At 37.8% G+C, this 26,417-nt stretch overlaps 1 protein-coding gene across 3 annotated transcripts in view; it reads right to left on the bottom strand.

The window, feature by feature from the left end:
• The window catches only part of LOC139758142 (putative helicase mov-10-B.1), a 93,741-nt gene extending 67,933 nt beyond the window's left edge, over positions 1 to 25,808 (bottom strand). For 2 of the 3 annotated variants that reach the window (XR_011714770.1, XM_071679292.1), the window contains exons 1-9: positions 25,665 to 25,808; positions 18,675 to 18,731; positions 17,328 to 17,383; positions 16,995 to 17,086; positions 9,451 to 9,560; positions 8,322 to 8,474; positions 3,180 to 3,301; positions 1,585 to 1,709; positions 1,244 to 1,381 (exon numbers count right to left, since the gene is read on the bottom strand). Coding sequence is in view for 2 of the 3 variants with exons in the window: in XM_071679292.1 (XP_071535393.1) it covers positions 1,244 to 1,381; positions 1,585 to 1,709; positions 3,180 to 3,301; positions 8,322 to 8,474; positions 9,451 to 9,560; positions 16,995 to 17,086; positions 17,328 to 17,383; positions 18,675 to 18,678 (800 nt within the window). In the remaining variant the exon portion in view is untranslated. Of the gene's footprint in view, positions 1 to 1,243; positions 1,382 to 1,584; positions 1,710 to 3,179; positions 3,302 to 8,321; positions 8,475 to 9,450; positions 9,561 to 16,994; positions 17,087 to 17,327; positions 17,384 to 18,674; positions 18,732 to 19,090; positions 19,248 to 25,664 lie in introns of those variants that run through there. The other variant, XM_071679293.1, reaches the window with a different exon arrangement.
• Positions 25,809 to 26,417: the final 609 nt, after the last annotated feature.

Raw genomic sequence — 26,417 nt, 5'->3', positions numbered from 1 at the left:
TTCGTCTGTTCCTAGCACTACCTCGCCAATGTAGGCAACAGTGAACATGCATGAAAATAATATTTTTTTCATACTTGATGGCCATTTTCTGTGTTAGCATGGTAGTGCCAGGAAACAGACAAAAATGAAATATCCATTCACATACACAAATTTACACATACACACATGCATGTACATATTCATATATCTATTTTTATAATTTATTGTACTTGATCACTATTTACCACATTAGCAAGGTAGCACCAGGAAACAGATGAAGAGAGGCCACATCCATTCTCTAGCTGTCATGTGTAAGGCATTGGAACCACACCTCCCTAACCACATCCAGGCCCTACAGACCTCTCTATGGTTTACCTCAAATGTTTCACATGCCCTGGTTCAGTCCATTGATGGCATGTCGACCCCAGTATACCACATTTGCAATCACCAGTCTATGCATGCCTCTCACTCTCCAGCATGTTCAGGCCCCAATTGCTCAAAATATTTTTCACTCCATCCTTCCACCTCCAATTTGGTCTCCCACTTCTCCTTGTTCCCTCTATTTCTGATACATATATCCTCTCTGTCAACCTTTCCTCACTCATTCTCTTCATATGTCCAAACCATTTCAACACACTCCTTTCTGCTCTCTCATCCACACACTTTTTATTACCACACTTCTCTCTTACCCTTTCATTACTTACTCAGTCAAACCACCTCACACTACATACTGTCCTTAACCATTTCATTTCCAAAATATCCACCCTCCTAAGCACAGCCCTATCTACAGCTCATGCCACACAACCATATAATATTGTTGGAATTGCTATTCCCTAAAATATATACAGTCTTAATCGCTCCCAGAAACTTCACCCCCTCCTCAACCCTATGACTCACTTCCACTTCCATTCGCTGCCAAGTCCACGCCCAGATATCTAAAACACTTCACTGAATGAGTGATCCTGAAAACCTTGCTAAAAAGAAGTTAATTAGTATGGAGAACCAGCCAATTGTATGATAAGAAAAACTAACCCATATCAAAATACAATGAAGTGACCAAGTCCATCCTGTCCCTGTTGAGTAGAAAGCAACCTCAAGCAACAGGAGTCCCATAATAAGGGTTCTGGATCTGTATAATAATAACATTCTATCATGAAACAAAATTCAATTCAGAAATGCTATAAGGAACTTCATTACAATTCAGCCGCTACCACTAAATGGAGAACCACTGTGCAAGATAATGGGAAAAACTTCAAGTACTTACTTTAATTTCTTTGTTTCTTGTATAAGATGAGTTGGAACCTTCTTAGGATTGAAGTTTTTTGCAGCTATATAATGCAAGCTTGTTTTGTAATAATACTCTTTCAGCGGAATAACCTTTGGTAAATCATCCTTCACGTTTCTGGACATAAAACAAAATACATTCAAAATCAAATACATATATCTAATGAATAAAAATCTAAGTCAAAACAACAAGATTCAATCATTTAGATTTCCTAATTCTTATTTCTGATGCAAAAAAGAGACAGAATGCACTCCTACATCATATTAGATTTTGTTTCACTTAATGCATAGTAAATTACTTAGATTTTTCAAAAAACTCACGCTTGTAGAGGGATTCCAGGAATATATGACCCATACTCATGACGGAGAGGATTACTCAAGTTTGATCTCTGATATGGGGATTCTCCAGCACAATCCTCTGCAACACTGTCTACGACATTCACTTGCTGATTGAAAAGAATTAAAAAGAATTCTATTTTTCTTCTTTTTTTGCACGGGCTACTGAGGCCCTAATTAAGCCTATCTCATTCACGTTACATTACATACATACATACATACATATTTTTTTTTATACTTTATCGCTGTCTCCCGCGTTAGCAAGGCAGTGCAAGGAAACAGATGAAAGAATGGCCCAACCCACCCACATGCACATGTATATACATACACGCCCACACACGCACATATACATACCTATACAATTCAACATACACATACATATACATACACACATATATACATATGTACATCCATTCCCGTAGCCACCCCGCCACACATGAAATGGCACCCCCCTCCCCCCCGTGCGCACGAGGTAATGCTGGGAAAGGACAACAAAGGCCACATTCGTTCACACTCAGTCTCTAGCTGTCATGTGTAACGCACCGAAACCACAGCTCCCTTTCCACATCCAGGCCCCACAAAACTTTCCATGGTTTGTCCCCAGATGCTTCACATGCCTTGGTTCAATCCACTGACAGCATGTCGACTCCGATACACCATAATGTTCCAATTCACTCTATTTCTTGCATGCCTTTCACCCTCCTGTATGTTCAGGCCCCAATCGCTCACAATCTTTTTCATTCCATCCTTCCACCTCCACTTTGGTCTCCTGCTTTTCATTGTTCCCTTTACCTTTGACACATATATCCTCTTTGTCAATCTTTCCTCGCTCATTCTCACTGAAGACAATTCTCACTCAAGACAATTTGCTGAAATAGTTTGGAAATAAGGATAGAATGAGAGAAAAGGTTGAGGGTGTGCTGAAATGGTTTGGAAATAAGGACTGAATGAGAAAGAAAGTTGACAAGGAGGATATATGTTCATAAGTGGAGGGGAGGAGATTGGAGAGACCAAACTGGAGATGGAAAGATGTAGTGAAAAAGGTTTCAAGCAATAGGGGCCTGAACATGCAGGACTGTGAAAGATGTACATGTGGGGCCTGAACATGCACGACGATAAAAGGCGTACATGGGACAGAGTGAATTGGAACAATATGATACAGGGATTGACATCATGCATGACAAGATTGACATGATGCATGAAAAGCATCTGGGGTAAACAAACCAAGGAAAGGTTTGCAGGGCCTGGTGGTAGATAGGGAGCTGTGGTTTCGGAGCATTACACATATGGATGTCAGTGAACATGGCCTTTCTCCATTTGTTCCTAGCACTACCTCATTATCATGGGAAATGGCAATAAAATATAAAAAAACAAAAATACAAGCATTTATACTGACAAATACATAGGAGTCCCAGACTCTCCTTTATCAGGTTGAACCACAAGTGAAAATTCACATTTGGTAAGGTTGTACCTTTGTCAACTGACAAAAAAAAAAAAAAAGCACTGCCTTGCAGCTGCAGATAGGCACTGAGATAGGCTTCCTAGGATTATACATTACTACTAGATGAAAAAGGCCTTACCACAGTTCTGGTTATAAAAAAGAGCTCATCAGAATATTCAGGTTTAAACTGAAAAGCAACTGGCGCTTGGCCTACTCCTAAGGATCCTGCTTGTGTGTGACAGTCCACAGCATACTCCACATCTGAATGGGATATAAAAAATCTAGTTACAAAACTTAATCACTCATAATTATTTGCCTTACTAATACCTTAATCTCCAAATTTTTCCACCTCTTTTTTTCCTGCATTGGTTACTTTCCATAATTTCTCTTATTCTTAAACCTTTCTTATCATATTTTCCCATTTTCAATCTCCCAATTTCTCTCTTTCCTTACATCTTTTTCCTTATCTTCAATTTTCTCCCTACCACTAACTTAATTTCTGTCTCTAATCTACCGTCTCCCTTCTTCTATATTATCTAAATTTCACTTTGATATACAAAAGTTAAATATAGGAAAAATATAATATAAAGAGGAAAAATATTTCAAAAGTTTTGGAGAAAGTGGAAGTATTCCAAAGCTTCACAGTATCAGTAAGGAAATGGATCTCACACAGCTCACCAGTTAGTTTCCAATGGCCACATAGTAGTCATGTGATGAAGTCTGCCAGTATTACACAATGTAGTTAATATCAGGGACACAGCAGAATAGTATCATTTAAAGAAGAGTTCGCCAGCACCATGGTATTGGGAAAGTGTGCCAAGTTTTGAGGTCAGATTGGATGAGCTGTTAAGGGAAAGATTCAGCAGTCTGTGTAAGAATGAGTATCCACAATAGGTTCAACATAGCAAGAATGTTTGTTTACTGAGTTGTGCAGGAGAATTACACATCCAACAAAGATGGGAAGGTTGTGAGGGATTTTAGAAAGAAACAGGCAGATCTATCTTCTCTTCATACCCTATCCTAATATTTCATCACATCTTCCATTCTCCTTCATTTCCTAAATTCCCTTTTTTTTTTCAAACATCTACAGTCTCCCTAAATCCAGTCTTCAAAGTTTTACTTAAATTATGTCTTGACTATCCAAATTTCATATCACGGCAACTCCTACTCTGTATATCCATAACATGCAACTGAAAGTCCACTAATTCTTATTCTTGAAAGTACTTATCTTGTGACCTATCACATTTACTGCATTTTCTCTAAACTCTATTCATTATCACCCATTGTGACATTATCCTAAACATTTTGACTAAATACAAATACTCTTACGCACTGGACTCTACAACTAACCTACTTAAACCTTTCTCTCTTTCCTCCCTTAACTGTAGAACCCTTAATAAGTGACTGTAGGGTCAAAAAGAGTCCTATATTTCACTTCAAATAACAAGATTTCATACTTACATCAACAATGTCATCACACCTTAAATATTTCTGTATTCTTAACATTTTCCATAACATATTGAGGACAATTCTGGTCAATAAATGAAGTGGGATCAACTACAATTCAGTCACATTCAGTGCAAAATAAAGTGGCTTATCTCCTCTTTTCATGTGTCTGGAATACCTCCAACTCTGGCTAACTCAAGGATACCAAACAGTGACAGTCAGTCTGGTAAATGAGCCAAGACCATATGATCCAATATGTAATAAAATCTATCTATCTAATCCATCATCTACTCCAATCCCATCACTGGGTGGATCAGGTACATACAACCTTCCCATCATTCACCCTCCTTTTTCTTTCTACATCTACCCATTTGGTGTGCTGAAGTGAAACATAAACTTCTATCCTTACAAAAGCTCTTCTTGCTTTTTCACTTTCAACATTTATTAAGTCCAGTGTCTATGTTCATAAAATGATTTCACTGCACTCAATCCCCTAGAACTCCTCAAACATCATCTGAAATATCTCTTGCCTTGATCAAATTTCTCACTACATACATCCATCTCTTGAGGTCCATCTCTCATCTGGGTAATCATTTACTGTATTAAAAAATATTCTACATTGTATAACAAACAATCAACACATACAAAAATATTACTTGCCTTCACTGAAATTTCCCAATACTTTCATTTTTTCTTAAAATTCAATTACAATCAAAACTTATAAATGAGGATATAAAAAACTGCTTTGCTTCTTTTGCTACTTAAATTGTCTAAATATCTACCTATTCAATTAAGATTTTCCCCACTATCAAACACAGTGATCCACAGTGACTACTGACCAATTTCCCCAAACTAGTAACACAACCAGTAGTCAGGAGCATTTAAACCTTTGGGTATGGAATGCTTGTATGGGCATTTTTTCCTTCTGCAAAAAAAACAGATTCCAGAAAAAAAAAATTTATGTTGACCCCTTATTCTCTGCCATTCACAATCAATTTTTTGAAAAACATGAAAAAGAGAGAAAAATCTGCAACTCTCCCCTACTGGCTACTGAGATTGGCTAGTGCCTATCAACCAGAGTACATAGGGGTTAACAAGAAAGCAGGTTTGAAAGAATGGGTTAACAAATGCAGGACAAGAGAATGAAAAAAAATATCCAACTGCTACACAATGCCTAACGCCAGTAAGTGAGGCCCTAATGCTTCACCTGGTATATGAAGGTTGCCTATTACACAAAATTTTATCCAAATTCTTTATCAGCCTGATCTCAGTAAATACTATAAGCTTCTAATGGTTCTAGACCTGTGTGAATGACCACCAAGCTTGTGATCTGTGTGGGTAGACGAGTGATATTATGTTCATTAATGGGTAAAGGGAGGGAATGTGTGAATCATCTCATTCATCTTTGGAAAAGATGTGAAATTAAAAAGTTTTAGAAACACTGCCCCAGACTGACCACATCCTTATGAGGTACAATAAACTTCCACCATATCATAATTTATCATCTTGAAAAACAAAAATTTTCAAAAGCAGCAGGAAATTTAAGTACCTGCTGAATAGGTTTAAGTTCAAGGCCAACAGTACAAGAGGGAACCACATTAGATTCAAAAGTAACATGTGCATGGTATCTACTCACAGCTGAATCAAGTGGGAAGGCAATTTCTGATGTAGACATGAGCAGGACTTGAAATAACAAACTCAAATTTTAAAGTCAGGCACCCTATCACCTCAGCTGACGCATACCTATGTCAATTTTTAAAAATCTATTTCTACTACCAGTACTAATCCTGTTGTAACACAACTATAAACATATATCTTTAAAAATAATAGTCGTGTAAACTAAGCCTTTCAAAAAATTCATTTTCTTACCCCTGTTCTCTCTTTAGAAAGCCAAAGACTTTTCTTTTACTAAACTCACTGATATCTCAGCAGCCATTCCTCTACTTAAACCAAATGATTAACTCAACAAAAGTTCTTTGGCAAGTCTATCAAGTGCAAACTCTTTAACCCCTGAAAATAGAATTTTTTTTTTTTTTTTTTTTTTTTTTTTTTTTATACTTTGTCGCTGTCTCCCGCGTTTGCGAGGTAGCGCAAGGAAACAGACGAAAGAAATGGCCCCCCCCCCCATACACATGTACATACACACGTCCACACACGCAAATATACATACCTACACAGCTTTCCATGGTTTACCCCAGACGCTTCACATGCCTTGCTTCAATCCACTGACAGCACGTCAACCCCTGTATACCACATGACTCCAATTCACTCTATTTCTTGCCCTCCTTTCACCCTCCTGCATGTTCAGGCCCCGATCACACAAAATCTTTTTCACTCCATCTTTCCACCTCCAATTTGGTCTCCCTCTTCTCCTCGTTCCCTCCACCTCCGACACATATATCCTCTTGGTCAATCTCTCCTCACTCATTCTCTCCATGTGCCCAAACCATTTCAAAACACCCTCTTCTGCTCTCTCAACCACGCTCTTTTTATTTCCACACATCTCTCTTACCCTTACGTTACTTACTCGCTCAAACCACCTCACACCACACATTGTCCTCAAACATCTCATTTCCAGCACATCCATCCTCCTGCGCACATCTCTATCCATAGCCCACGCCTCGCAACCATACAGCATTGTTGGTACCACTATTCCCTCAAACATACCCATTTTTGCTTTCCGAGATAATGTTCTCGACTTCCACACATTTTTCAAGGCTCCCAAAATTTTCGCCCCCTCCCCCACCCTATGATCCACTTCCGCTTCCATGGTTCCATCCGCTGACAGATCCACTCCCAGATATCTAAAACACTTCACTTCCTCCAGTTTTTCTCCATTCAAACTCACCTCCCAATTGACTTGACCCTCACCCCTACTGTACCTAATAACCTTGCTCTTATTCACATTTACTCTCAACTTTCTTCTTCCACACACTTTACCAAACTCAGTCACCAGCTTCTGCAGTTTCTCACATGAATCAGCCACCAGCGCTGTATCATCAGCGAACAACATAGAATTTATGAAAAATTATACATACAAGCACATAAACATACATATAATACTTATTTATTCTTTATTTATTTTATGTATTTTGCTTTGTCGCTGTCTCCCACGTTAGCAAAGTAGCGCAAGGAAACAGACGAAAGAATGGCCCAACCCACCCAACATACACATGTATATACATACATGTCCACACACGCAAATATACATACCAATACATCTCAATGTATACATACATATACACACACAGACATATACATATGTACACATGTACATAATTCATACTGTCTGCCTTTATTAATTCCCATCGCCACCTCAACACACATGGAATAACAACCCCCTCCTCCCTCATGTGTGCGTGGGAGCGCTAGGAAAGACAACAAAGCCCCATCGTTCACATTCAGTCTCTAGCTGTCATGAAATAATGCACTGAAGCTCCCTTTCCACATCCAGGCCCCACAGAACTTTCCATGGTTTACCCCAGACGCTTCACATGCCCTGGTTCAATCCATTGCCAGCACGTCGATCCCAATATACCACATCGTTCCAATTCACTCTATTCCCTGCATGCCTTTCATCCTCCTGTATTTTCAGGCCCCAATCACTCAAAATCTTTTTCACTCCATTCTTCCACCTCCAATTTGGTCTCCTGCTTCTCCTCATTCCCTCCACCTGACAAATATATCCTCTTTGTCAACCTTTCACACTCATTCTCTCCATATGTCCAAACCATTTCGACACACCCTCTCCTGCTCTCTCAACCACACTCTTTTAATTACCACACATCTACAAAAATATCAGAAGTCAAAAATCACTGTAAAATGTAAAATTCACCTGAGAGAACCCTGACAAATCTTTCACCACGAGTAACACCATAGTCATCATTGAGTGTGAAGAGATGGCAGTCATGCAGCATTTCTATATGGCGCAAGATCACTGGATCATTTCCAGTATTCTTAATAAGGAGGCGGAATGACTTCTGTTCACCTAAAAAAAAAAGAAATTAGATAACTGGTTTTCTTCAACAAAACTTCTAGAAATAACAGGATATAATAATGAAATAAAAGAGACCATTAAACTCAACACGATACACCAATGGTTGAGAAAATGACAAACACAAATACTTAAATCGAGTAATTGGGCAGGGATGAATGAATGAACTTGTCAGTATCATTATGTATATACTGTACCATAAGTAAAGAAGAAGAGAATCATAAAAAATTATTATCTAGTATTCTTGCATAATTATAGGTATAGCAAAGCAATGTACAAGAAAACAAAAGCAAATGTAAAACAATGGCACTTGCTTCTAGGTGTACTTGTAACTCTATTTTGGTGGTATCCAACATGTTCTGTTGTCCAGGCATCTTATTGTTACTGGAAATTCCTCCCTGCCTTATTTCTAATCGATATATATCTTACAGGACAAGCATAATTCCAATTGCAAAAACAGTTGTTATGTGCCAAGCAAGTTCATTCATAGCGTGACAAAAATAATTTTCTTGTGGTAATGTATGCAACTCAACTTTCACTTTAAATTAGCAAACATAATATGAATATGCATTTCAATACAGGATTTCTATACATATTGACATATACCTTAGAGCACAAACATAATTCCAAATGTGAAGTCAGCTGTTATTATGTGCTGAACAAGATTCACTTAATGTGACAAAAATAATTTTCTTTTGCTAATTTTTGCAACTCAACTTTCACTTTACATTAACAAACGTAATGTCAATCTGCATTTCAATACAGAATTTCAAATTCTATGAGATTATCAAGAGCAATTATGAAAAAAAAGTGAGGTAATAATGAACAGGTGGGAAACATAACCCAACATTCAATTTACAATGTTTTAGGTGAAGGCAGTAACATTTACAGCCATATAATTAATGATCCTACTATCACCAACTTACAATAAAATAACCCACCATTACAAAAACTAAAGACAACTCCATACCTGGATGTAGTAAAACTGTCACTATCCCACTCCTTTCCTCAAAGGTAACCTTCTCCTGCTTACTCTGTGGACATATCACAACTCCATTCTTGTTCTGAGCAAGCAGAAGTCTGAAGTAAAAGACAAGTATTTAATGGCCATTTAATGGTGAGAATATAAAGTGAAAGAAAAACTAATTAGTTTAAATGTGTAAAAAGATATAAAACTGATATTCTCACAAATCAAGCTAATAAAACTGAAGCATATGCCTAAGTAACAGAAAAAAAGACCAAAGAAATGCTTTTCTTAGAAGGCCTACTATGCCAAAGTTAAGAAGTAGAAAAAAAGACATGATTATATAAATGTAGTCTTTGAAGTACCAAATAAAACAATTTATTGCCTAAGGTGGGATATTGGCGAGGTGGTGCAACTGTCAACGAATAAGAAGAAGTACAGTCTCATCAAGGAACTTTTCACTCCATAGAGTCCATCATTTCCCTTTTAATGATTGTAGCACAAACCTTGAAGCTGCAACAGCCCCATTAAAAAGGATACTGGATTGTATTAAAATAGTGATAATATAAAAAAGGGGGTGACTGTGTTGTTGATTGGTTGGTAAGGATATTCAATTATGTATGGACCATGGTGAAGTGCCTGAGGATTGGCAAAATGCATGCATAGTGTCATTGTACAAAGGCAAAGGAAATAGAGGTGAGTGTTCAACTATAAAGGCATAAGTTTCATGAGTATTCCTGAGAAATTATATGGGAGGGTATTGATTGAGAGGGTGAAGGCATGCACAGAGCATCAGAATGGGGAAGAGCAGTGGGGTTTCAGAAGTGGTAGAGGATGTATGGATCAGGTATTTGCTCTGAAGAATGTGTGAGAAATACTTAGAAAAACAGATGGATTTGTAGAAAGCATATGATAGGGTTGATAGAGATGCTTTGTGGAAGGTCTTAAGAGTATATGGAGTGGAAGGTAAGTTGCTAGAAGCAGAGACAAGTTTTTACCAAGGATGTAAGGCATGTGAACAAGTAGGAAGAGAGGAGGGTCATTGGTTCCCAGTGAAGGTCAGTCTGTGGCAGGGGTGTGTGATGTCGCTATGGTTGTTTACTTTGTTTATGGATGGGGTGGTTAGGGAGGTAAATGCAAGAGTTTTGGAGAGAGAGGTGGGTATGGAGTCTGTTGGGGATGAGAGAACCTGGGAAGTAAGTCGGTTGTTGTTCACCAATGATACAACTCTGGTGGCTGATTCGAGTAAGAAACTGCAAAAGTTGGTGACCAAGTTTGGAAAAGTGTGTGAATGGAAAAAGTTGAGAGTAAATGTGAACAAGATCAAGGTTATTAGGTCAGTAGGGGTGACGGACAAGTTTATTGTGATGTAAGTTTGAATCGGGAAAAATTGGAGGAAGTGAAGTGTTTTAGATATCTGGGAGTGGACTTAGCAGCGAATGGAACCATGGGAGTGGAAGTGAGCCGCAGGGTGGGGGGGGGAGAGGTTTTGGGAGTGATGAAGAATGCGTGGAAGGATAGAACTTTATCTGGGAGAGCAAAAATGGGTATGTTTGAAGGGAATAGTAGTTCCAACAATATTGTATGGTTGCAAGGAATAGGTTATAGATAGGTTTGTATGGAGGGTGGATGTGTTGGAAATGAAATGTTTGAGGGCAATATGTGGTGTGAGGTAGTTTGATCAAGTAACTAATGAAAGGGTATGAGAGATGTGTGGAAATAAAATGAGTGTGGTTGAGAGAGCTGAAGAGGGTGTGTTGAAATGGTTTGAACATATAGAGAGAATGAGTGAGGAGAGATTGACAAAGAGGATATATGAGTCAGAGGTGGAGGGAACAGGGAGAAGTGGGAGACCAAACTGGAGGTGGAAGGATGGAGTCAGAAAGATTTTGAGCGACAGGGGCCTGAACATACAGGAGGGTAAGAGGCATGCAGGGAAGAGTGAATTGGAACGATGTGGTATACTGGGGTCAACGTGCTGTTAATGGACTGAAGCAGAGCATGTAAAGTGTCTGGGGTAAACCATGCAAAGGTCTACCCTTCTCCATACAACCCTATCTATAGCCCATGCCTCGTAACCATATAATATTGTTGGAACTACTATTCCTTCAAACATAACCATTTTTGCTCTCCAAGATAACATCCTCTCCTTCCACACATTCTTCATCACTTCCATATGTGTGTGTGTGTGTGTGTGTATATGAGTGGATGAGCCATTCTTCGTCTGTTCCCTGCAGCTACCTCGCTAAGACAGGAAAGAGTGATCAAGTATAAGTATGATAAAATAATTTTTATACATATTCACCTTATCCCGCGTTAGCAAGGTGGCGTTAAGAACAGCAAAGTGAGTCGTAAAGGGTATATCCTCACGTGGCCCACCTCTTCATTCCTTCTTTTGGAAAATTATAAACGGGAGGGGAGGATTTCCAGCCCCCCCCCCCCTCCCCCTTTAGTCACCTTCAACGACACACAAGAAATACGCGGGAAGTATTCTTTCTCCCCTATCCCTATAACAATAATAATAAAACTTTCCATGGTTTACCCCAGACGCTTCACATGCCCTGGTTCAATCCACTGACAGCACGTCAACCCCGGTATACCACATCGTTCCAATTCACTCTATTCCTCGCACGCCTTTCACCCTCCTGCATGTTCAGGCCCCGATCACTCAAAATCTATTTCACTCCATCTTTCCACCTCCAATTTGGTCTCCCACTTCTCCTCGTTCCCTCCACCTATGACACATATATCCTCTTTGTCAATCTTTCCTCACTCATTCTCTCCATGTGACCAAACCATTTCAAAACACCCTCTTCTGCTCTCTCAACCACACTAATTTTATTACCACACATCTCTCTTATCCTTTCATTACTTACTCGATCAAACCACCTCACACCACATATTGTCCTCAAACACCTCATTTCCAACACATCCACCCTCCTCGACACAACTCTATCTACAGCCCATGCGTTGCAACCATATAACATTGTTGGAACCACTATTCCTTCAAACATACTCATTTTTGCTTTCTGATATAATGTTCTCACCTTTCCCAGATATCTAAAACTCTTCAGTTCCTCCAGTTTTTCTCCATTCAAACGTACCTACCAATTAACTTGTGCCTCAACCCTACTGTACCTAATAACCTTGCTCTTATTCACATTTACTCTCAGCTTTCTTCTTTCACACACTTTACCAAACTCAGTCACCAGTTTCTGCAGTTTCTCACCTGAATCAGCCACCAGCGCTGTATCATCAGCAAACAACAACTGACTCACTTCCCAAGCTCTCTCATCCACAACAGACTGCATATTTGCCCTCTCTCCAAAACTCTTGCATTCACCTCTCTAACAACCCCATCCATAAACAAATTAAACAACCATAGAGACATCGCGCACCCCTGCCACAAACCAACATTCACTGAGAACTAATCACTTTCTTCTCTTCCTACTTGTACACATGCCTTACATCTTCGATAAAAACTTTTCACTGCTTCTAACAACTTCCCTTCCACACCATATATTCTTAATACCTTTCACAGAGCATTTCTATCAACTCTATCATATGCCTTCTCCAGATCCATAAATGCTACATACAAATCCATTTGCTTTTCTAAATCCATTTGCTTTTCTAAGTATTTCTCACATACATTCTTGAAAGCAAACACCTGATCCACACATCCTCTACCACTTCTGGATTGAACCAGGGCATGTGATGCATCTGGGGTAAACCATGGAAAGTTTTGTGGGGCCTGGATGTGGAAAGGGAGCTGTAGTTCCAGGGCATTACACATGACAGCTTGAGACCGAGTGTGAACGAATGTGGCCTTTTTTTGTCTTTTCCTAGTGCTACCTCACTGGAGTGGGGGGAATGCTATCTCGTGTGGTGGGTTGGCAACAGGAGTGGATGACACCAGCAAGTATGAATATGTACATGTGTATATATGTATATGTCTGTGTATGTATATGTATGTATGTTGAAATATATAGGTATGTATAAGTGCGTATGTGGGTATTTATGTACATACATATATACTGCGTATGAGAGTGGGTTGGGCCATTCTTTCATCTGTTTCCTTGCGCTACCTCGCTAACGCAGGAGACAGCGATTAAGTATAATATATAAACAAATAAAATAATATTAATAATAATAAATAATCAATCCTGGGGTAAGTGAGAAAACATTCTACATCTTTATTCCCTGCATGTTATAGAAGGAAACTAAAGGGGTCATGGATGGGGGCTGGAAACCCTACCCTTCTTGTATATAAACTTCTAAAAAACGGCACATAAGAGAGTCAAGCATGGAGTGCTCATCTTCCTCAAGGACTCAAGCTGGAGTATCTAATTAAGTGTAAATGTAACCTGGATGAGAAGAGAAGAGAGACAGGTAGTATGTTTGAGGAAAGAAACCTGAATGTTTTAGCTATGAGTGAAACAAAGTTCAAGGGTAAAGGGGAAGAATGACTTGGAAATGTCTCTGGAGTAAAGTCATGGGCTGATGAGAGGATAATGGGTAAGGAAGGAGAAGCACTACTCCTGTAAGGAAGTCAATTCTAAACTGATGGGGTAAAAATGAAAGTGGATGGCAAGAGAGAGATGATTATGAGTGTTTACGCACCTGGCCATGAGAAGAAAGTATTTCAGGAGCAGATGAGTCAATGTGTAAGCAATTTTGATGCAAGAGACTATGTATTAATGATTAGAGATCTGAATGTGAAAGTAAATAATGTGGCAGCTGAGGATATGATTGGAAGGCATGGGGTACTCATTATGAATGGAAACTGTGAACAGCTTGTAGAGTTGTGTGTTGTGTGTTAAAAGTATTAGTGATCGGGAATACCTGTTTTAAAAAACGGGAAATACATAAGTATACCTATGTGAGAAGGAAAGATGGTCAACATGCATTACTGGACTGCAATCTTTTTTCCTTCTTACAGTGAAGGTTCCACTCATGGGCAAAGGTCCACATCAACGTCAGGCCAAATTTGAAACACATGAGAGGTTCAAGAAAGGAAAAAGAGGCAAATGAAAGTATTTACAAATAGTGAAGGAAGTGAAAAACCTCATAAAATGTGCTAGGTCATGTTGTTAGGAAGAACACGAGAGGGGATAGAATTCCAAAGATTTGAGGTGTATGGAAAGAAACAGTTATCAAAATGGCCCCCCTTAAGTTGCCAATGGTCACATAGTAATCATATGATGCAGCACCTTACTGAGTACTGTGTGGTCTACCTAGTGGTGGGACCACACAAGCAGCCAGCTCTATAAAGCAAAACCCAAAGTAATACATTTTGAAGAGGGGAAAATATCTTGGGCATGTAAAAGAAAGACTTTTGGATGTAAATGTGCTGAGAGGGACAGTTGGTAGGTGGTTGGATCATAGTGAGGTGCCTTAGGACTGACACAATGTGTGCAGTGCCAATGTATAAAGACAGAGGAATAAAAGTGAGTGTTCCAACAACAAAGGTATAAGTTTGTTGACTATACCTGGTAAGTTTTATGGGAGGGTTGTGGGTAAGTTTTATGGAAGAGTAGTTTTTCACATTTGAATTCAGTCTGCTGTCAAAGTATGTTCTGCATTACTATAATAACTGAAAAGAAACTTAAGGTGAACTGTTATGTTTCTAATAAGAAATGTTAAACTTTGATCAGGGTGTAGGCATGTACAAAGCATCAGACTGGGGAAGAGCACTACAGTTTCAGAAGTCACAGATGTGTGAATGAGGCGTTTGCTTTAAAGAATGTGTGTAAGAAATACTTAGAAAAAAAATTCATTTGTATCAGGCATTCATGAGTATGGAGAAAGCATATGATAAGGTTGAAAGAGATGCCTTGTGGAAAGTCATAAGAATATATGGTGGGGGGGGGGGGAGCTGCTAGAAGCAGAGAAGTTTTAATTAAGGATGTAAAGCATGTGTAAGAACAGGAAGAGAGGGAAGTGAATGATTTCATGTGAAGTTGGTCTGCAGCAGGGGTCTGTGATGTCACCATGGACGTCTAATTTGTTATGGATGGGGTGGTGGGCAAGGCAAATGTGAGTCTTGGAGAGAAGTGTAAACATGCAGTCTGTTGGGGAAATGAGGACCTGGAAATCGAGTCATTTGTTGTTTGCTAATGATAGAGCACTAATGGTAGATTTTAAGTGAGAAACTAAAGAAGTACATGTCTGAGTCTGAATGCGTTATGAAGAAAGTTGTGAGTAAATCTGAAAAGAAAGATTATTGGGGTTTAACAGGGTTAAGGGACAAATGAGCTGGGGTGAGAGTTTGAACAGAGAAAATTCAAAGTGAGGTGTTATAGATACTTGGGAATGGACATGGCAGTGAATGGAACCTTGGAAGCAAAAGTGTCATAGGGTAGGTGACATGGCAAAGGATCTGGGAGTGCTGAAAAATATGTAAAGTGAGAGATCATTATCTAGAAGAGCAAAAATGGGTATGTTTGAAGGTATAGTAGTCCCCACAATACCATAAGGATGTAAGGCATGGGTTATAGATAGCAATGTTCAGAGGAGGGTGGATGTATTGGAAATGAAATGTTTGAAGACAATAAGTGGTGTGAGGCAGTTTGACTAAGTCATGAAGGGGTAAGAGAGAGGTGTGTGTGGTGAAAAAGTGTGGTTTGGACATAAAAAGTGAAGAAAAGTTGACAAAGATGATATATGTGTAAGAAACACGTGTAGGGAATGAGGAGAACGGGGCGACTATTTCAAATAGCAGATGAAAGGATGGAGTGAAAGAGATCTTGAGCAATCAGGGCCTGAACAAGCAGGAGGATGAAAGGTGTGCACGGGATAGAGCATACTGGAACAATGTGGTATACTTGGGTCAACATACTGTGGATGGACTGAACCAGGGAATGTGAAGCATCCTTGGTGATTACTTGATATGGGGCAATTCAAAGAACATGTAACACTTCACGGATATTTAGGATATTTACCAAGTTTCCTCACCTAAAAAATAAATAACACAAAGCATGAAGCATCAGACAGCACAATCTTAAAGCACTCAATAATTTTGATACATTATACTATAGTCAAATAGACATCCTAAATTATCTGATCCAACAAATTCAGCTAAATCACTTACAAGAGACTTTATATATCCCTTCGAAACCCTAGGTTAATAATTACCATTCTAGAAGATTTTCAAGCATTTCCATAGCATACAAAGTGTTCTAAAATTTGTTTCACTCGCTCATAAACTTTTTCAAGGCAACAAAAGAGCCATACACCTTTTTAACTACTCTTCATTATTTCTTAATAAGCATTCCCTCACTAACAGACAACTTAGAATTATTGCCTTTTATGACTAATGACTTATTTCTCAAAACACATTATCTCCACAACTGAAAATTCAGTGCACATTTTCATTCTTTACTCTGACATGTCATAAATAAAAACTTGCATCGCTGAGATAAACTGTCCATATTCAAAGAACATCAGCATATCAGAAATACCATAGGACAATGTTATCTTAATCAGTCTATCAAAACAAGGGAACCACAATATAAACTGCATACCACTAATAAAGGACACAGTATACATGCCTGTTGCTCTGATACCAGTGTTTAAGCCACTTTATTCGGTGCTCTGGTGATGATTTGTGCTCCTCAAACTCTTCCCTTGTACCAAACCTTTTCTGCAAGTAGAAAATGTAATGAAAACAATTGTGGCATTAAACTATGTAATATATTTTAATTTCAATGGCTGCTTACTAATCCTACCCAAAAAAAAGTGTTTTCAAAATTATTAAATTTACAATAATTACTAACATATGCAACTATAAACAAATGTACAAGTTGCTCTAGAAGCAAAGCCGTAAATCGTAAAGTTACTTCTTTATGAAATGAATGCTTAAATGTACATTTGCTGCTACTCACAGAGCATATTGGGCAATGTTGCCTGAAGCCATTACCAAAATTGCTGTTCGATCCAACTGGAAAATAGTAGGAGAGAATGATGATACACTAATATTCAAACTCAAAACATTTATCAATGATCCACTAAAGCTACAAGGATTCTTCCCTTCACATGTTTAAAAAAGACAACATCTATTCATTCAACTCCCAAAATCTAATACAAGTCTTCCACTCATGGATCAACAGCCAGCAACTGATGCACCATCAGCAAGTTGTACCCACTGATACAGTAATATACTATATGGTCGACATCAGCCATTCCTCACCGTCCTCCCCTTACTCATAACATACCAACCTGACATACAACAAATACAATAAAATCTAAAATATTAATTATATTGTCATCATATCAGAGCCATATATATCACTGTCATCATATTAGAGCCATATATATCAATCTAAATACATGTAATCACAGTACCATTACAACACTAGTTCAAGGTATCTATACTGGATATTACAGTACCAAAAGAATGTTGATGAAAACCAAAAGCTCATGTCATTATTCAGCCCTCTTCATTTCAAATAAAAGACATATACTGTATGCAACTTTAAGGCAATGAAATTATGGACTCCTTTAAAATGAAAAATTCCTCAACCAGACATGTTCTTTTGTCAACTCACTATGACATACACTCCAAGAAGATTCACTCACGGTGTGACTTCATGCAAGCAGACTGGTAAGACACAAATATGTATGTATAGTTACTTGCTTACTTCCTGCCCAGGAGTTTTCTACCTTTATTGGGCTCTTTCATAAGAACAGCAATGTGTGTATCTATGTTGGGAACCTGTGAGAGACAACTGAGCCATAAGTGTTTGGTGTCTTCACTAAGGTAGTTGCATCACGGAAATCACGGGTCTTGTACTGAAAAGGTGTTTGTAGTGTTGGTATGGCTGATGTCCACAGTGTAGATGGGAAGTGTGATATGTTTGTTTGGGGAGTGTGGTTTCAATTGGGTTTATGTCTGGAAGGGCGGTGCATGAAGCACCTGTGTGTGTGAAAGCACTCCTGCTAATTTGGACTACAATACACATACATGGGAGAGGTATGTTCAAAACTACCAGTTGAAATCATGAGGGGGTACATTTTCTCACATAGTTTCTGTCAAGTAGAAATTTTGAAAATAACACAAACAAAAATTCTTCAATAAAGGAGAGGGAAAAAGGGAAACTAAACTGTGAATTACAAGGCAGGTGTATGTGGCTGAGAGGAGTGTGTTAGATCACATGTAGAGTTGTGCAAGAAACTGTGTAGAAGGTAAGCAGGTTTGGGGAAATTACAAGAATACCATCAATTATACTTACCCATGTTCTAATTGCAGTAAAAATTTTTAACCTCTGCACTTCAGCTTGCTAACAGCCCTGGAACAATGAAATTCAACAAACATAATTAAAATCATGCATTTGCTCAGTAATCAAAATCATGCATTTACTCAAGACAATTTCTTGTATAAAGTGTCTTGAGAACATTTCCAAATCTTCTATATTCTATAACACATGACAAAACAACTTCTCAAGACAGTTTCCAACTTACTTTTCTATATGCAAATTCTAAGTCCTAAAAGCTGTTACCTCATTTCCAATACTTGAAGAAATTTCTCCATTAACAAACAGCAAGTGTGAAGGAGTACACACAAAATATATGATTAACATAATCTCAAACCTTTCCTTGACACAAGAGCAGGACTACACACAAAATATACGATTAACAAAACTCACACCTTTCCTTGCCACGAGTTCAGCTGAACACCATGTGTAACGACATGTACATGTACATGACTTGGACGTGTACCGCTAAGTCCGCTAACTACAGCGACGATTGCAGGTATACGTCACCACACGAAGAACGTATCGTACGGCCTGATAACCCCGCCTCATTCCCAAAACACCTTAACTCACACTTTCCTTGCTGCATTTTTCGTGAGCAAACGAAGGAAAACTATAAACTACAGAAATACAGCGAAACTAAAATTACACACACGCATTATATATATATATATATATATATATATATATATATATATATATATATATATATACACACACACGAACAATGCATAGGAACGCGCACATTCATAGAACACTCAAACCTTCAACAGCCAGGATCGAACCAGGACCCCCTGTGCTACAGGTGGGAACGCAACCGCTGAGCTAAGGGCCTGGCAACGGAATTAATATTCGAATACTGTGGACTCGAATACCCTTCGTCTCACGTTGGTGAGCAACGGGGTCTACACCGGTCATTTCCCAACAGGCGCACATAGCATTTTCCCGAACCTGACTGTACAACTCAAGAGGCATATGAAAACGAACAAAGTGCATAGGAACGCGCACCTTCATAGAACATACAAACCTTCAACAGCCAGGATCGAACCCGGGACCCCTGGGACGAAGGGTATTCGAGTACATAGTATTCGAATACATTTAACATAATAGCTAGACTCATAGCCTAGCGGTACCATCCCCCCCTATGGTACAAGCGTCCCAGATTCGATCCTGACTGTTGAAAGTTTGTATATATGTATGTAAGCATATAATTCCCAAAGCACTGTTCAGAGATAATCGTCCCTCCTGCACAGTTGCTAAAACGCTGTCCACCATCATGTACTCTAATTATGCGATCTTAGTCTGTGTATGTTGTAGATATGACTGCATGACTCCCATAAAGCGAGTTAAGAGAAAATGAAAATCCTGTTGAAAACTGTAGCTGTAATGCAGACACTTCGTCGTATTAAGAACAAGGTCCCTTTTCTCTTATGAGTATATTCTTTATATCAGACTCAGAAGTACGCCCAACACACGCAAACACAAAAGCTAAAGTAATCAGGCTGTTTATACCAAAAAAAAAAAATATATATATATATATATATATATATATATATATATATATATATATATATATAATTAATACCACAAAAGGGATGAACTGGCACGCTAACTACAATAGCCATGACTCCTTTCTCCTTAGAAAGAATGATAGTATACTAAAACAGGAATGTTCCACACTTCTATAGTATTTTATAACAGCCTAAATAACTATTAGTATCATCATATTTCTAATACTTTGATCTACATTATCGTGTGACGTGATTATCGAAGGGAACCGTATAGTAACATGAATAACACAAAAAGTAAAATACGGTGCCAATAATGCTACTTCCTACGATGACGTAGGCCAGACGACCATAAGGAACAAGTTGTGGCGGATATACAAAACATGATTTCTTTAGGATATACAAAACGTGATTTCTTTAGTATGAGAAAATCATTAAAACAAATTCATAAAGCGGATTCCCAGAGGGAAAAGAGGAAGAATGGGAAGGGTGAAGGATGTCATGCAGACTAGATTATAATGTTGGTATGGCACCAAACCCTATATCAAAGGATGAATTTCTGAATTAAAACATTTCGATAACGGCTCTGACTCAACTCCCACCCAGTTACAACAATAAGTACTAATGTGAACTTATCAGCAGCAGTCCCTTGTTTATCAGATAACGTGTCAAATAATTCCTGGATATGATACCTGCAAACGCTTATGCAAACTAGCAATACATCCGGCGCACAGTCAAATCATTCTGTTCACTTTTCATAACCAATAAATCAACAGAAATGCAAAGTTCATCCATCCTTTTCCAGTCCATTAACTGTATAACATGATAAAAAAAACTGCAACGTAATAATTTGAGGTACTGTGTTGCTAAAGGGATGTAATTCAAAATCCGGATCATGTAATCGGATATGATAAACCCCCACTTCCTAGAACTACCCCCTGGGAATGAGACATCTTGTGACTATTACTGTTCTCAGTGGCACACCTTGACAATGCCATAACTCATACACCATGATAATCAACCCACATCTACTAGTATATTACTCAAAATACAGTCTGTTACTCCCAAACCGTAGTATACTGTACAGCGAAACTAAAGTATACTAATGCATCCTTTTGGCTAATCCTACTAATGCACTCCCAAATTCATTGGTAGATGAAGCAGTGAAACTGAGGGGGCGTGCAGCATCTAATTTCAATATCTCTTCATTTATTCTCATAATTATTTAGTTTTAGTTCCAACCATATTTCTTGCATTATTGGTTCTGACTCTTTTTAAATTATTCCAAATTAGGTAAAGCTTTTTTGCAGATCACATACCTTTAAGAGGAAATTATATGCAGCTGCAGTGTTTTTCGAGACTCCACTATGAACACACCTCTTCTATACTTCCACAGCTAGTATCTATTCCCAAGCAGTCTCTCCTAAAGCTTTCATCTAGAGCTTTGATATATCAAAAATTTCTGCATTGTCAGGGGGTGTGGTATACATTTCTTCCCTTATGTCTTCAACACATTCTGACATTCCAGATACAAGATAACTTGTCAGGACACATTTTCTCCACTACTTTCCCTATACACCTCTTCACAAACTTCCCATCAATGAAAGGCCTTCCACTCTCAAAAATGTATTTAGTCAAATGATAAACAGCCAACACAGCAGAATAACTTTTCATCACAAATATGCTCTGTAAATACATTATGCTGCAAGAAATGTCTTTAAATGAATACCTTATTCATGTGCACCGCCCATTGAAAACAGTACTCCTCCTCCTTGAAAAGAATACATCTCCAAGAAAAGAGCAGTTCTTCTTAAAAAGAGTAGTCCTTCTTGAAAAAAGGAGACTTTCTCCCCAGAAAGATAATCCTTCTACTTGAACAAATTTTTCTCCTCAAAAAGTGTAGTCTTTATGATGAGATTCATAGCACATCTTAACAATACTCATCTTCAAAGCAGACACATGGCAAAATATGCAAGCATAAAATGAAAAAATAATCATTTGTCCACTATCACTGAACACATGACATCTATTTTCAGTTCTTCGATACAGCATTTTTGTTGTAAAAATCTCTTTTCCAGAGGGTTTTGTTGTATGCATTTTCTTTAAAAGGGTTTAGTCACAGACATATCTTTAATGAGTATTTGTTGCAAACATCTGTCACAAATATTTTCAAAAGAGGGTTTTTAAAGTGGGTATTGTTGCACACATTATTTTTAAGACAGCCTGAAGAGAAAAAAATTTCTATACTTCTATGAAGAGATTACAATGTAAACTTTAATCTGTCAGTCTATTGATAATTCTCCAGTCTTGCAAAAAGTAATGTAGGCTTTCGTTTACTGAACTGTAACTGAAATATGGGACTGACTACATTTCAAATGTTTTGAAAAAAAAAATATTAATCTCTGGACACATCAGTTAGATTTGCATCTTTTTACTAAAGATTGGTGACATTTTGCAGCATTATACACTCTAAATAACCATAAATATGGCCAAAACTTTCCATGAAAAACTAAATTGGGCCCATATTCCACTATGTGGACTTTATATTTTGACACAAAATATGCTACAAAGTTTTATTTCAATAACAAAATTCTTTTGTAAATGTCTCTGTGACACTTTCCTTACTTTATCACATTTATGTACTTTTATGAATAAAAACCTCAGCCTTAAATCGGTTGGCTCAATAACCACATAAAAGCTGCCTTGAAGGCATCTGAAACACTATGATCAGCTAATCTAATCCATAATTAATCAATATTTATCAATGTAATATCAGTATCAAATAAAAATATACTAACAGCTGAAAAAGATAACACAACGTCTACAATATCAAAAAGGAATATTGTAATACTACATACTACAGTGTTAATATCAGGACCATACCTGCATGTGGTTATAACATAAATGAAAAGTCATCATCTGAGAGGCTGCATCATTATCAATGGACAAACAAAAAGTCTCTCCAAGAAACTTCTTGCTCTAAGGGATTCTGCAGCACCCATTAATTCCCAACTAGCTCTTCCATCCACACAGTACAATCATTCTTATAATCTTGAAATTGGAGAATGCCCAATGAGTTTATCAGATGAAAAAAAAAAATCTATTATTTTTTTCTGATGAAGGGGGTGAAGTCAAAATACACAATCTCAGCATGAGGAGGGTGCATTTACAAGAACATAAGGGTCCTACATAGCACCAGCAGCATCAAAAATAATTTCTAAGGGGCTTGTGAAGTTAGAAGGCAGTTATGACAGGCCCAAAACATGTCCTAAGGTTGCACTAAAGACCTGCCACCCTTTCCAATGAAAGTATATTTTTATAGAAGTAACAATCACTACTGCCTCAGACAAACTATTCCAATTATTTACTATACTGAAAGCAAAACTGTACTGGTTTGTGTTTTAGTGCAACTTTTATTAAGAGATTTCTTGAATAGCTTTAGAATGCTTCAGGTAGTATTTTTAGTGAACTGTTAATGTAAAATAATGTTTCATAAACCTGTTGTTATCCTAACATCTCACTTTCTTACCTCTTCCTACTAAATTCATATTTACCTTTTCAAGTTCTGAATGGGACACTTTTTTCTATACATTTCTAATCTCTCTCTCCTCTAAGAAATGTCAAAGTTTCTGGATAATATCAAATGTGGTCTTACGCAGGTTACACACAATATCTCAAAGAAGCCCTTTGTCCAACTTATACAAATATGTTTCAATAGACCTAATTTTCTTGGTTACATACTTTTCAGTAGAAGGAACTATAAATATGCAGTAGAAGCATACTCTACTAAGATTGCTAATGTAGAATATAGTGGAAAATGGCAAACTGTAAATAGAAACTGTAAACATCATGCACTGAAAGTATCTTTAAAGGCACAGTCCCTATACATTATATAGTACAGATTTTCTGATTTAACAAACGATGTCCATCATTCAAGTGTAAAAACTAATGTTACAATGTGAAATTCATAACAGGATATCTGAAGGAGATATGTGTTGGAAATACCAAACAATAGCCGTAAACAAAACAAGGAATACTATCACCAGCTGTTTAAGTGTCTGTTAATGATCCAGAAGGGGTTCTGCCTAATTCTGAACTGAGGGTAAAAGAATAACGGCGAACGAAACCTTATTATCGCTGAGGAGATTTTTTCATAAACTGAAAATGCTAAATGATGATTTGCAATAGATATGAATGAGGTGCACCCTAAAATTTTGAGTGAATGTGCAGAGGACTTAACAAATCCACTGACTAGGCTGTACAGCATGTACTGGAAGAAGGTGAAGTTCTTATTGTTTTGAAGAGAGCCAAGGTGTGCCCTACTTTCAATAATGGAAGTTGAACAACTATCAAAAAATTAAAAGCCAATAAGCCTGACAGCTCAGAAGTGTAAAAATTTAGAATCTATAGTAAGGGACAACATTATGGTATATTTGCATTTAAATATCTTGACATGTGAAAAGCAACAAAGCTTTTACAAAAATCCTGCTGACCAAAGATCAAAGAAACATCATAGGAATGGTCAAAAGCATTGCATAATCAACAGAACAAAGACTGCATGTAGTCTGATTATAAGGATGCATTTGATACATAGCCACATCAAAGTATCACAAAGAAATTGGAGAGAGAGAGTAATGCAAATCACTAATTTTTGTGATTTCTCCCACCAAAATCCCTAATCCCACTGGAGGGTCCCATTACAGTTGGATAAAGGGTTGTGGATATCTAAAATGGTAGTGGTTTGTGGCTGAAAAACTGGTGGATGCCCGAGAGGGTAATTCTACCATTCTTTCGACGACTTTCATCGACATGTACCTCTATATATCCTGTAGCATTAAACTTCAATAACCAAGTGACCATATACTTAACAAACCTTTCTTCTAATCCTTGTGCACAGTCTAAAAAATAATGTTATCACTTACTTAAACCATTCATTATCAAGAATAATACTGGTTTTATGAATGTCCCTAGATATACCCTAGATGTTAAACTCATTCCAAACACCAATGTTTAACTTATCGTTATGAACTACTACTTACTTGTACGTACAGTGGCACCATCTTCATGCCATACATACACCAAAAAGAGTCATCCTGAGGCATGTCATGGCCCTATATACATGGAATACAATCCTAACTATAAAGAAAACAGCCCTGGGATGTGCAGGGGCTTCGTGATTCTGCATTACAAATACCTAGACCAAACCTACCTGGAAAATGTCAAGGCCGAAAACCCATGCACGTCAAAGACACATACAAAAAAACAGTATTTTTGGGCTAAGTCAAGGCTCCATATCCATGCTCTATTGGGAGAATAACCATCCAATAATGACCAAGTCGGGGATCACCTTTGCCCGCGCACTACAAACACCATGAACTGTTACTCATAACAAAGGACACATCTCAAGAATTTCATGGTTTGGTATGCTTACACCTCCCTGAGTAATGACAACAGGACTTACCGACTGACACTGCTTAGAGCTGCCGTTATCAAGCTGCTACCCTAGTTGTATCATTAGCCCTGGACCACTAAACAAATACTGCGGATGCGGGACTGGATCAAGGCTCTTGTGCGTGGACCTGGACAAGACCGTTCTACACCAATCCGGATTCATAAAGTAATAATTATTGTAAAACTAACAAATTCCTCAGTATATTTTCATTACCCAGGACATTTCATGGATTTTAATAAACGAAACACTGTAGGTGAATATATATTAATAATAGTACGAAAGGGTATATCGTGTACTATACCCTTGACTCTAAATTCATGTCACGACTTAAAGGAAAATTCTCCTTTGCCACATCTAAACTATGAATCGTATATATAGGATCTAATACATAAGAAATGTGCGAATTAATCTGCTCAGTTTGAAGATTAACTTACGATGTCATTTCAGTTCAGTAATGTCAACCAGGAGTACAAGAAAAGAAAGACGCAATCATCAGTCACCCTTCTTGACGTCCTCTCTCTCTCTCTCTCTCTCTCTCTCTCTCTCTCTCTCTCTCTCTCTCTCTCTCTCTCTCTCTCTCTCTCTCTCTCTCTCGTATTAAACGAGCTTTCACAAAATATATTGAAATGTTTCATTTAACGTCATAGGAATATATATATATATATATATATATATATATATATATATATATATATATATATATATATATATATATATATATATATACTAGAAAGGATCACAATTTTGCGCGTGATCAAGATA

This window comes from Panulirus ornatus, chromosome 29 (genome assembly GCF_036320965.1).
Source record: "Panulirus ornatus isolate Po-2019 chromosome 29, ASM3632096v1, whole genome shotgun sequence".
NCBI classification, from domain to species: Eukaryota; Metazoa; Arthropoda; class Malacostraca; order Decapoda; family Palinuridae; genus Panulirus; species Panulirus ornatus.
Note: the sequence above shows the minus strand (reverse complement) of the source record. Positions and strands in the feature narration are given on the sequence as shown.